Raw genomic sequence first — 13,506 nt, 5'->3', positions numbered from 1 at the left:
CTGATTCTATCTGCTGAGTCTATTAATTAAATAAATACAGAAGACATAACCACATCATTACACCAATCCTGATGTAAACTACGAGAGGCTTGTTTGTCTTTACATGGACACAACATTATTATTTTGACTTCTACCAAACTACAGGTAGTGGTTAGGAATTAGTGTTTTTTACGTACATGTACATTTTTTTAGCATTAATAATTTACCTCAGTTTGGAGTTATTGTTTTTGTGCCGCTGCTACTATCTACATTTTTTAATACTTGTAATTCTGCCTCTACTTTGGAGTTATTGTTGTTTTTTTGTGCCCCAGGTAGCTACTATCCGTTTGTGATTTTGACAACAATGTACTTACCTCATCTGATATTGGTGTTAACTCAGGTATACTATTATCGGAATCATTACCTGTTGTGGAAAAAAACAAAACAAATGTTGTTATTTTGAAAAGTGATTCAAAACTCGGGCCACATACATGTCAGACCATAAAACAAATAATCACAATGGCCTGTCATTGTTATAAAACAGTGTAAGTGTTTTGAATATGAGAATTGAATTCAATCACCCTGGGAACCAAACTTTCTTAATATCAAACTCATATGCAATGTACTCAAGTTCTATCCTCCCTACATATACATGTACATATCAGTGTGTATTCTCTATAGTTGGACTGTTTTTAGTGATTCCAAATTATTGATTTATTCAGTCTGGCTGAGGTTAGACGCATGTCTGCTGAGTTGGAGTGGACAAAACTTACATATGTAGTTGTATTCTGATAATATCAGTTACTGAAACTTAAGGGGTACAAGCTGAGTTTATACATATTTAGGTATAGCTTCTACTGCATATTTCAAAGGTACTTGCATTTTTGCACCTACATAAGCATACTTAACCACCACTTGCAACTGACTGAACTCAAACCTGGTATTAAGATGTAACTCGTAAACGATTCAATGACATAATTTATGATACAGATGTGTCTCAAAAAAATGTTCTGGAAATTCTTACTATGCAGTGAACTGTTTGAACAATACCAGCAGACAATCACAGTGTTACAGAAGACATGTATTGACTTTAACATTACACTGGAATGTAGTTTTATTAGGTATATTTCCACTTGAGTAAAACACTAACAAACTCAGCTTGTGCCATTTTAAGCCTATTTCTCCCAAGGTGTGTTTGTTCTATAACCAGTACAGGCAGAGGGACAAGTACAAGTGGAGACTTGTACAGACTGGTAAAACATGTACAAGATGATATACTGTACTACTACAAGATGAACTTTGACCAGAACAGTTTGGCCTAGTTTTCAACTCTTCAAAGAGCCAATACATGTATGTATGAAATGACATCAGGTGTACACATCACCAAGTACATTGTAGTACATACTATGATTTTAATTTTACAGTATAAATTGTCTTTGTTCATTTTGTTAAAATCTGTACGTTTACATGTAACAAACGTTTTGTCATAGCGTCTCTGCTCTTTCAGTTAACAATTAGATTTGTTCATTTAGTTAACATGTTCGTTGTTTCTTAATTAACAAAGTCTTTGTGTGTTTACTTAACAGTGCCTTGGTACTTATAGTTAAGGATTTACTCTTTTAGTTAACACAAGTTTTTTGTTTTGTTTATTTTTAACAGTTCCCTGGTTCATTTTGTTAACATATATACAATGTATTTTGTTCTTTTATGTTATTAGATGATTCATCATTTCACACAGTTACATGTACACGTGGCATCAAATATAAGTCTACACGTTTGGGAACCACCAGAGATTTTTACAGTGGAGAAGACATTTGGGGACTATCAGAATGAGACTGGCAAAACAATGAACACAATTTCATACTCATAAAAACCAACAAGCATGACTTTTGAACAATGCATAAATACTTGTATAATACTAATGGCTTACATATTAAAGACTGCAGGGCTTGAAATTAAATTTTACAATTTGGCTTTGAGACGTAAAGTATACAGAGGTTGACTGGTGGAGAATGAGAGTCAGAAAAATAGCATAATGCTTGAGGACTCTAGTCTAGTTCCAATATCAACGTGTTATGATTTACAGTACGTTATCTTCACGCATAACGTCTAGTCAAAGTCAATCATTTTACCGTTAATCTGGCTAAATCCCATGCTGGGCACATGTTAGTAGTAATCTATCACAAATTGACAAGGCAGTTGTAATTGGTTTACTTCCTTAAAGACAATTGCTGCATTAATATTCAATTAGTACAGATGTACTAAACTAAAATCATGAGGAGATGCGATAAAGTCATCACATTTATATGAACGCTGTTGGGGTAGCACAGATATCTGTGCTAGCGTAAGGACTTTGACTAGATGTAATGTGTGAAGATAACCATGTAGTGTAAATTGTAACACGGTCGTATTGGAACTAGACTAAGTACAATGCAGACTCTGACAGGGATGAGCTTGCAAGGTCCCCCCCCCCTCCCCCACCACCACCACCACCACACACAGTGTCAGTCACACATGACCTCAACACCGACATGTACTTATTACCAGAAATGACAAAGAGCCATCTAAATCGCTTAGAGGAGAGTGAATACATTGTATATATTATTTTGTCACTGTAAGCATTCATAGCTCCATACCGTACAATGTATGTCCAAATCAATCAATCATGCTGAATTTGAAAATGATCGATGTTTAAGCTGTTTCAATGGCTCTGAGAGAGAAGTAAAATAAGTCGATGTATTCTTCATCTGTGAATACTCTCAGAAACGTTTTCAAAGTACCCCTAATTTACTTGTTCTGCATTTTACTCCTTCGAATCCTTGTTGTTTATGACAATATTGAACGATTTTGAAATCTGTAGTGACCGGACGCACGATTATGCAACTTCACCGTCATATGACAAAGGCGGAAACAACTGCACATTTCGAGGAAGCCACCCCTGCAGTGTCTGTAGTAATAAAACTGCTTTATCCTAACGCCAAGGACAGGTGGACTGGACATATTTGGCAAGTCTCACGTGAAAAGGAGTGGGACCTTGGCAACACTCAATATGTGGCCAAATTTTTAAAATCAAGGAAAACACAAAAAATGTTATTTCCAACAGGCACCGATTCTGATGCACTGATAATATCTAGGTATATCGAGTGAGTGGTGGGGAAAATATATACTAAAATCTAGTGAATATCATTAGACACACCGTATTTGTTGCCAATATGGTGTGTTTACACACTTCATACACATGTAAATTTTGATACGACCTTTACTCTCTAGATGTATTTCGAACTTAATGCTACTTCGACACAAGTCAAAACACAAACTTACCGCCACGAGGCTTTCTTTTGAACGGCATGTTTGACGATCACAAACTTCTTTAAGACGCTTCCTCTAATACTGCTAAACTTCCCAGTCACAAATATGTTTATATATAATCACATTTATGTATAAAGAAGTAGAATCACAGACTACCATCAAAATGGCGCTAGCAACTTCGCACGAGAGAGAGACTGGAATTTGTTTTGGGTCAGAGGTCACCGTACCACACTTTGGCTGCACATGTGTTTAACGCATAACGACAACAACTGAGAGGGCGTCTTCTCTTCTGATATATGTGTATCACAGTGGTGTCTCACACAAGTGACGACTGGATTCCTTTACTTACCATTATTTCTTTCGTGTATTATCCTTTGTTTTTCGTAAGTGATCGCCTCTTCCCCAGGGGCCTAGATTTTAATCTCTAACGGGGTGACCATTACATAGACTGCCGACACTAGGGATATTCTCATAACTTTTTTTTTATTTTCCCACTAACAGTAACAAACAGTCTCCAATGGTTCAATGCGTTCACCCGATTATTGCAAAATCACTCAATTCGGGTATCATAGGCCCTAAAACTATACACAAAACGTACATGTGATAACACAACGGGCATTAGTTTTTAATTTTGAGGTGGTTCTTTTCTGTTTAGTTCGTTTTGATGTTAAACCCCGGAACGAAAAAAAAACACTAAAAAAAACCCCCAAAAGCTAGCAGGGAAAAAAGCTCAAAAACAGAAGAACAACTACTCTAAAGCCAAAATTATAAGTATTGCAGCTAATTCGCTCGTCAAAATCTGCGTTTTATCACATTTCAGCGAATATAACAAAGTTATAATACTACCGTCACTGGTCGCTGTAATAATAATACAGTGCTCCTTCAGTTTGCACCATTTGTTTTCATTTTTGGTGAAATGATGTTTAAATTCAATGTCTCTTCACTTTCATTTCATTTCATTTCATTTCATTTCATTTCATTTCATTTCAGTTCAGTTCAGTTCAATTTTATAGACAAGTTCATTTCAATTCAATTCAATTCAATTCAATGACATTCAACTTCCTTTCCCAAATGTAAAATCTTGGATATGTTAAGGCATAGCTTCTCCACCGTCTATTAAAAGACAGCTAGCTGCTAATTATTATTATCGGATGTAGACTGTACGGTACTTTGGCCTCAGGTAGCAATCACGTATTCTATACTCTGTTCTATACCTCAAACCACAAATTGTTTCTGAAAAAATACTCTTGCCAGTTCTGCGTTGATGATGGAAAATTACCCATTTCCACTTATTTGCCCATTTCCGCTATAAAAAGTCACTTCCCACCAGCGCCCCTGTTCGCTGCCAGACTGTGGTTGGACCCGGCACAGATGGCATCCGAGATCCTGACGAGTTAGCTGCCGACATCCCAGCATGACATCCCGGCCCAGTTACATTCTCAGTTACTGCGCCCTCATATTCAAAAACATGCGCTATTTTGAAGTATGCTACTTGCAGAACAATTGTTCGAAATTTCAAATCAAATATTTAACGGCAAATGATTGAAAGAAAAACATCTGATATATATTGGAAATAAATTAGATTTCAATGATAAATAATTCCTACAAATCAAACTTGACGAATATTACTGATTCAAATGATTTTCGAATGCACATTTTCAAAATCCATCGCTTTGGATGATCGGCATTGATCGCAGCTGAGGTTTGGCGGCGACTTATGAACTGCTCTCTGAACTTGATAAACTTTCTCAATCTTGCGTTATTTTTATCGGATCGATAAGCTATGACAGACTCAAGGAGATCGGGACGGTAAGTTTAGAATTCACTCGATGCCTATGTCCGACGTGAATTCGAATCGGGCATTCATGTAGTTTGGTGATATCGTTACGTACGTGCTCAACAGAGAACAATAACATTGGGGTTGATGGGTGACCTTTGGTTAGTAGTCCTGCACTATGCAAGTGTTTCGATGCATTTTAAATGGTGTGTCCTAAATAAACGGAACTGGGTAAAGAAAGCACCGCCAAGACGTCATAAAGCTCCCCAATTTGTGTCATTGTCAATAGATCAACGGTTGGCCCTTAACTAGTCATGGTTGGACTCGAGTCTGATATTGTCCGTAGAAGGAAGAGAGACGTACAGTGTCAGAATAACGTCGCGATTTACAAATGTATGTACTCCGTCTGCAAGCAGGACTAAGCTGGAAGATCTGTCGTTATAGGTGAAACCATAGCACAGTAGCACGTAGTGGTTGAACCTTTGGACCCATTATATAGTATTGAGAAGTTGGTACAGACAGACATTCTTCTAGTATTGCAGGCGGTGTACATTTGTAAGTCGGGGCTCGGTCCAGGGACAATGTCAGAATCGAGTCCCAAATTACTCAGTGTCTGCAACTTGCAAGTAGGTATAGCACAGAGACAGAGCAACCAAAGTTATAGGCATAGTCATCATAAACTTGAACACTTCCATGCCATATTTCAAGTTGTGCAGAATCAAATAATATGGCAGGGCGGATTGCAGAAACTTGAAGTTTGCATTTTAAGTTTAACATGGAAGTAGAGGAAGACATGTATTTCATAGAAGTCTCACTGATTGATCATTACCTTGTTATAGTACTTTGATGATTGGCGGATGGTAGTCTAGTTCCTACATGATATGAGTTGCAATTACTACGATCATGTGAGTGGAGATGATCATAGTTATTGTAACTCGTGTCGTACATGTATAGGATTCGGAACTAGAATAGCTGGATGCAGGTTCAGGCCTTTTAAGTCCAAATCTTTCAGTTCACTTCTAGAAGTTAGGTGAACGCATCTGTAAACATTTCTATAATTATAAGAGTGGTTTATCCTTCCAGGCAATGTTGCTTTACCATTATGCAAGGACTACTATTACTAATACTGCTACAGTTAGATACTACTATCCAATATTTTTCTCTGTTTAGCCAGGGAAAATATGAGTGACCTAAGGGGCCTTGTCACTGCAAGTCGATAGATGAGGAATGACAAAACTCATAGGTCACAAGTATTTTCTCGCTGAATGAAGAAAAAATATTTGGGAATAATATGATTATACTTCCACAAGTATGATCTATGAAAAATCAGGAATAATGCGGATTTGACTCACACTTGAGTACCTCAGAACAAGTGACATACATAATGACAAACCCTTGTACAACCAGGGTATAAAACCCATATTTTTTGTGTGAACACATCCAACCTGGTTTACATGTGGTATAATGAATTGTTGTTGATTTTTTGTTTAGGAGAACTAGAAAACAAGTAGACTACAGTCAGTTTGGTGATGTCGACAGTGGAAATAACAGTGATGGTAAGTTAACGCTATTTATTTTACATTGCATGTTTCTCATAAGAGTCACCCCATATTTTTTTATGTTTCTTATCATGTTTTCATAGCAACTGTAGGTCGGTCAGTCGGTCGGTCAAATAAAAAAAAGTACAAAAAATAAAAACCATCTTCTTCATGTTTCTCTGCATCTCCTTTTCCTGCTCTCTATCTTCTTTTTATCGGATTTCTGGTAACAAGCCCTTTCCCAGCTTCTCTACACAATTGGCATGTTCTCAGCCCACGTACTTGAAAAACTTCTGTCATGAAAGAAATACATGTACTCTGTTCATGAACACGTGTCCTCATTTCCGCGATGACTGTAGATGACATCCACAGTCCAGACACTTGCTTATTCTTGTCAGAAAGGAAGCTGTTCCACAAAATATTAAGAGTGGGTGAACAAATGTTTTGTTTTGATGTCAGAGCTGAAAACTTGGGTTTGTCAGGTAATGAGAAACAGAAGAGAGAAAAATAGAGTCACCCTAACATGAAAATGAATCAGTTAAAGGGGAACACCATTCCAAAAAAATAGAGACATTTTCATAAACTATGGTTTCTAGAGAGTCATTTCATGATTTCACATCACCTACACAAATACATGTGATTTCAGAGAAACAAGTTCAGTGTAAATCAAAACTGATAATATGGATCTGTCTTCTGGCAGACTGGTTTTTATGATCAGGGGTGAAAGTTGGAAGTGCTATGAGCTGAAATTTGGACTAAGTGATCCGACACTTGTAATTAAATGCAACAATTTTACTCTGAATTCAATAATTTAATTTCTATTGTCATAACTTCTTGTCATTATAGATGACTTTGCAGAACCTACCCCTCCTCCAGCCAAAAAAATTAAAACAGTGAAAGAGAAGAAGAAAAAAGAATCAAAAGACAGTAACACAAAGAAACGAAAAGAAAGGTATGAAATGTAAATTAAAAGATTCGTTGTTTTGTACACTCTTTATATGGTTAATAGGAGTGACAGTGTTCTCCTCAAGATAAAAATGAAGCATATGTGCTAATATACATAAATTTACATAACTATATGAATATCATTAACATATCATTTGCATGTGATGTTGGCATCTATGTCATGCACGGATGTTAGGAAAAAAAGAATTGTTTCTGGTCAGCGGTCTTTTTCTGTGTGTGTGTTTGTCCAGCCCTTTCAGTCTGCAGATCCATTGGGAAACACGAAAATAAATCTCCCTACTTCAGTGATGACTATTGCAGAAACAATCATGAAAAAGCAAATGACATCTGCCCCACATACACACTCGCTCTAAATAAAAAGAACAGTAATTGGCCATAAATAGTAGATTGAGTGAGTTTGTTGGTAATCAAAAAAAAACACCAAAAAAACATGCATGTCATCGCACCACGTTAGACAGAATGTCCTGACCAGACACAATTCTTTTTTCTTTCTTTTTTCTTTTTTTTTCCTTTTTTTTGGGGGGGAGGGGGGGGGGGGTGCTTGTTGCATGATTTTTCTGAAATTTGCTGCTAAGTGGATAACTGAAATATGACAAAGTACAGAGGCTTTAACATAATTTTTACCCTCTTCAGAAAACGTGCTGACTTCAAGAATAGGTACATGTAGATGACAGTGATTGTTGCTAAGGTCTGGAAACCTCAGTAACAAAGAGGAAGAAATCTGGTAAAATTGCCCTAGCTAGTAAAATGCCTGGGGAACTCAAGCAGAGGTTACCTGCTTACCGCCTTTAACAAAATTACTCGTCAGGATAGCATTAGGATATTATATATTTCCATCTTGATTTCATGTTTTTCACAGGGCTTCCCTTGATGACAAACTTTATGAACGCGATTTGGAATTAGCACTTGAGTTATCAAAGCAATCATCCCAAGAATCACATGACTCAACAGGTAACTATATTGACCTTTGACCTTTAGTAAAAAACCCACAAGAATCACGATGACAGTAATTTTGTATTATCACGCTTTTAATGGTAACTTGAATGAGAGATGTTTTACACTCAAGGGAGTAAGCACTCAGGAGTCATGAATATTCATTGTGCAAACATGAATATATTAGTTCTGCTTACTCCCATAATGCAATAGCCCATAGCAAAGATACTATATAAAGGCACAAGATCAACTTGATGTTTCTCTGAAATCACAAGTAATTGTAGGTGACGTAAAATCATGAAATGACTCTCTTGAACCCATAGTTTATGAAAATGCCTTTGTTTGTGGCATTCTCCTTTAAAAGATACATATATTCTGACACTCCTGACCGTGGGTTTATTTTGTAATTTCCCTACTATTACATGTAAATCATGGCTCATGAGAACTTTCTGCAAAATATTGTATTTTCAGATGAAAGTGAAACAACAACAAAAGATAGCAAAAAAGCAAAAACAGAAGAAACAACAACAGAAAATATAGACAATTCGGAAAGTTTTCACGAAGATGATAGCAAAGAGAAAATAAAAATAGTAGAAAATAAAGAGGAAAAAGGAAAGAAAAGCAAATCAAAAGAGATTGCTGAAGCTAAAAATGGTGAGTTGACTTTTTTGGGATCTTCAAATAAGCAAAGACTGAAAGGGGATACTACCCTTGTACATTGTACATTGTGTATTGTGTATTGTGCATGCATGCGTGTATCTTTCTATCTATCTGTTTGCACCTGTATCTCTGACATGCAATAGCCAAATTCATTCAATCTTGGTACAAAGGTATTGACTTGCATTCATCCATGCATGTGTGCATGCATATGTGTGTGTGTGTGTGTGTGTGTGTGCATGTGTGTGTCCATCCATTTGCACCTGTATCTCTGACATGTACAGGCCAAATCCAGTCAAACTTGGTACAAAGGTATTGACTTCCATCCATGTGTGTGTGTGTGTGTGTGCATGCGTGCATATGTGCATGCATGCGAGCTGGCATGTGTGCGGGTATGTGTCTGTGTCTGTGTGTGTCTGTGTCCATCCATTTGCACCTGTACATGTATATATGACATGCACAAGCCAAATCCAGTCAAACTTGGTACATAGGTGACAAACCATACTGGGCATTTGCACTGTCTTAATTTTATTATTTATGCAAATTTGAAAGAATGATGCCACATTTGTCTTAAAAATCTAGAACAATAAATAGCCAAGGAACAGATTATATTACATAGAGACTTGGTTCTACAGTGTAAAGTGACCTGTGTTTAAATCCCATATTTTCTGTTGGAATGTGTACAACTTGTGTTGCGTGCAGTGCAATGTTCTGTGTATTTAGGTACAGTACAGATCAAGCATAATGGGATATTGTGCATGAACTATGCTTGCATCTTTAAAGCATCATGCAGGCAAAGTTCATGAACAATGCTCTTGGGGATTAATGTATGTAAACAGCATTCAATTTGCACCTTTGAGGTGTCCACAGAGCATCTCATTAACGGTGCATCAAGTTAACAATGCATCAGCATCTCATTATAAACATTGCATCTATTGGCATCCAGATAGCAGAGTACATGATTATTACTAAGTCACATAGCATGTGTGGATAAAGTGCTGTTTATTTTGTATCAGAGATGCAAGCATTGTTCCATGCAGATGCTTTGTTGATGCAACAACAACAGTGCATCAATGCATAGTTAGCACCCCAATTGTGCAAGAATGATCCTTTTCACTCAGGTGATGTTTTATGTGAGCTGCACTGTAATGTTCTATTCCTACTTCAAGAATCCTTTTCAGATGAAGATAGTGATTTTAATGCAAAGGACGATATAAGTGATTCGAGTGATGATAGCGAAGTTGAAGATGACAACTCAGATAATAATGATAGTGACTTTGAAATGGAGATAAAACAGAAGGCAAAGAAAAGTACCATCAAGTCAGCAAAGAAGAAAAGTATTGGAGGCAAGGGAAGGGGACGAGGAAAATCTTTTAAAGACAACAGATCACCAGTCAAGCCTAGAATGAGTGCAACAGGTAAAGTGACTGTTTTTGATAAGAATTAAAATGGGGGGGGGGGGGGGGGGGGGGGTTATTAGGTAAAATTTTAAAAGTTTTTCCTGAAACTGAGAACCCTACTAATCTGCCAGTTATCATTCCACAATGAAAATAACCCCCACCACCACCCCATCTAGAGAATGAAAATAACCCCTACCACCACCCCATCAACAGATGTCAAATTTGTGATGAGAGTAGTCATTTAGGTTTCAACTGAACTGTATTGATATTGTGCAAGTCCTTCACACAGTGAGACTCATGATACATTAGTGGCCTGGTGATCGCAAAAGCGTGAAACACTGTAACGGCTCCTAAGTATCTCGCTTGATACTGTTATTTACACCACTCTACATGTACATACATATAAATTGAGACATTTTACATATACTCTGACAGAGAGAGAGAGAGAGAGAGAGAGAGAGAGAGAGAGGGAGAGAGAGAGAGAGAGAGAGAGAGAGACAGACAGAGAGACAGAGACAGACAGAGACAGAGAGACAGAGACAGAGAGAGGGACAGAGACAGAGAGAGAGGGACAGAGAGAGAGAGAGAGAAGGCATCTGACTTGGGAGGAGAGGGCCCAATGCAATATGAAGCAGAGTATTGTACCTATTAATCTGTGGGTGTCTGTGTATGCCTGAGTCTGTCTGTCTGTGTGTGTGTGTCTACCTTATATTTCCCTCTTATTGCCTGGATATGGCCATTTCATATCATTTCTTTCCTTTTCTGTCTATTTCAGTTACACCAATCAACAGGCCGGGTAAACTAACACCTAAAAGAGTTGGTAATAAACCACGTAGTGGTATAGGTTTTACACCACCAGCTCCATTGTCTAGTAATCATAACAGTAGTACTATATCAAGTCCAAGTTCTTCATTATCAATCAGAAAACCAGCATGGTGCTCATCAAGTAAGTCTCTAAACGTTCATTTACAATTTTAATACTACCCTAGTGTGTAAGATACAAAATGCCACGCCACCCTATCATCCTGTACTGACTCTGAGAGATGCAATGTGCCTACATCTATGTGACCCTATCAGCCATCACGTACTGGTCTGCAAAATATAACATGCAGTGCAGTCGTATCATTCCACACTCACTAGTCTGTAAGATACAACCACAGGGGCTTGAGAGTGGCCATATTTAATTACAAACATTTTTGTTTATTGTTTACTTTTACATTTTTAATTTTTTTTAAATAAGATATCTTTTCCCTACAAGGTGCCATGTAATAAAGTCGTGTTTTGAAAAGTTGGTGTTGTGTCATTTTTCTAAATCAATTTTTAACTGCACTTTTGCAGCTTTACTATGACTACACAGTTTTAAAACCGAGACTATCTTTTAGACAGTGGAAATTGAATATTATGTGCTAATCATGTGTATTTGTATTATGTTGTGTTATACTGTGTGCATCTATAATTCAGGAAAGGAGAAATACAATCACCAAGTTCAACTCCAATATTTAAGTCCAACACTCTCAGGATACTACTACTAACTGTATCTTACCAGTGTGTAGAGCCATTGGGATTACATAGGAACATTCGTTAGTTCAATACCAACTTTTCTATAGCTCTGCCAGACAACTTTTTTTTCACAACTGAATTTTAACCTTAATCTGATTTTGACTTTTAATTACCTCATATTTCATTTACTTGCTCTGTTCTTTATTGCAGGTAGCGGTTCATCTAACCCTCTAGGAGGTGTATCATTAAAATCACCCGGTGCTCCAATGAGGCTTGGACTTTCAAAGAGTGCCAGAGTGAAGCCATTACATTCAAATGTTAAGATAAAATAATTGCTTGAAGGAAAACTCTCAGATTATGTAAGAATAGCTTCTATAAAGTGTTTTTTTTTGTTAAAGGGGAACACCACCCCAGGAAATATAGGCATTTTCATTAACTGTGTGATCTGGAGAGTCATTTCATGATTTTACAACACCTACAGTTACTTGTGATTTCAGAGAAACATCAAGTTGATCTTGTGCCTTTATAGTGTACTAGTATCTCTGCTGTAGGCTATTGCATCATGGGAATCATAGTTTATAACAAATTCCTTTATTTCTTGGAGTGGTGTTCCCCTTTAAAGGTGCTGAGTTGGTAAAACATGAATTCTCAACAATTTTTGAGATACAAGAAGATTGTGCTTCAAGTATGGTCAAGTGAATGAGATACTGTATCGATTTTACCAAAATTCCCCTGATCAGAAACTGGTACTCTTAGAGAGCAAAAATGCTGATATACAGCGACGTTATTCACCCCACATATTTATAATGTACATGTAGTCTATTTCACTGTATGATTTCTTAAACCCCTATGTATTAATCCCCCGTCCTTGCCTTGCATTGCTGCGTGAGTGGCGTCGTAGGGATTACGATCATTATTTTATTCTTTTTGTTCACGGCCAATTTTTTCTCTAGCTCTGCCAGACAAGGTTTTACACACCAAAGTTTTAATCATATTCCTATCTTGACATATTCATTAAAAAAGCTATTAACATAAATTTGCATGTTTTGTCATGCAAATTTACCAAACGTTTAGCATTACATTCGTGCAAGCCAGAGCATGTTTTGCAACTGACGCAAGGAACACATCTGTACAGGGATGTCTGTTAAGTGACGCAAGGAACACATCTGTACAGGGATGTCTGTTAAGTGACGCAAGGAACACATCTGTACAGGGATGTCTGTTAAGTGACGCAAGGAACACATCTGTACAGGGATGTCTGTTAAGTGACGCAAGGAACACATCTGTACAGGGATGTCTGTTAAGTGACGCAAGGAACACATCTGTACAGGGATGTCTGTTAAGTGACGCAAGGAACACATCTGTACAGGGGCATCTGTTAAGTGACGCAAGGAACACATCTGTACAGGGACATCTGTTAAGTGACGCAAGGATCACATCTGTACAG

At 37.3% G+C, this 13,506-nt stretch overlaps 2 protein-coding genes across 2 annotated transcripts in view; one reads left to right on the top strand and one right to left on the bottom strand.

The window, feature by feature from the left end:
* The window catches only part of LOC144448081 (uncharacterized), a 43,528-nt gene extending 40,070 nt beyond the window's left edge, over positions 1-3,458 (bottom strand). The window contains exons 1-2 of the mRNA XM_078138233.1: positions 3,301-3,458; positions 354-403 (exon numbers count right to left, since the gene is read on the bottom strand). Of these exons, the coding sequence (XP_077994359.1) occupies positions 354-403; positions 3,301-3,328 (78 nt within the window). The 5' untranslated portion in view covers positions 3,329-3,458. The remainder of the gene's footprint in view (positions 1-353; positions 404-3,300) is intronic.
* A 1,531-nt stretch (positions 3,459-4,989) lies between these two features.
* LOC144448080 (uncharacterized) lies at positions 4,990-12,391 on the top strand. Its single transcript, XM_078138232.1, has 8 exons — positions 4,990-5,097; positions 6,557-6,621; positions 7,450-7,555; positions 8,429-8,520; positions 8,974-9,156; positions 10,329-10,577; positions 11,335-11,505; positions 12,270-12,391. Exons 1-8 carry the CDS (start codon positions 5,072-5,074, stop codon positions 12,389-12,391), a joined length of 1,014 nt encoding a protein of 337 aa, XP_077994358.1. The 5' UTR covers positions 4,990-5,071.
* Positions 12,392-13,506: the final 1,115 nt, after the last annotated feature.

Source organism: Glandiceps talaboti, chromosome 17 (genome assembly GCF_964340395.1).
Source record: "Glandiceps talaboti chromosome 17, keGlaTala1.1, whole genome shotgun sequence".
Lineage (NCBI taxonomy): Eukaryota > Metazoa > Hemichordata > Enteropneusta > Spengelidae > Glandiceps > Glandiceps talaboti.
This window is presented reverse-complemented; position numbering and strand designations above follow the sequence as displayed.

Excerpts from the sequence above, each read along its gene's own strand:
- LOC144448080 (XM_078138232.1), top strand. The coding sequence starts at position 5,072 with ATGACAGACTCAAGGAGATCGGGACG. Across the intron at positions 10,578-11,334 it reads GCCTAGAATGAGTGCAACAG|TTACACCAATCAACAGGCCG; the intron begins GTAAAGTGACTG and ends TGTCTATTTCAG. Across the intron at positions 11,506-12,269 it reads ACCAGCATGGTGCTCATCAA|GTAGCGGTTCATCTAACCCT; the intron begins GTAAGTCTCTAA and ends TCTTTATTGCAG.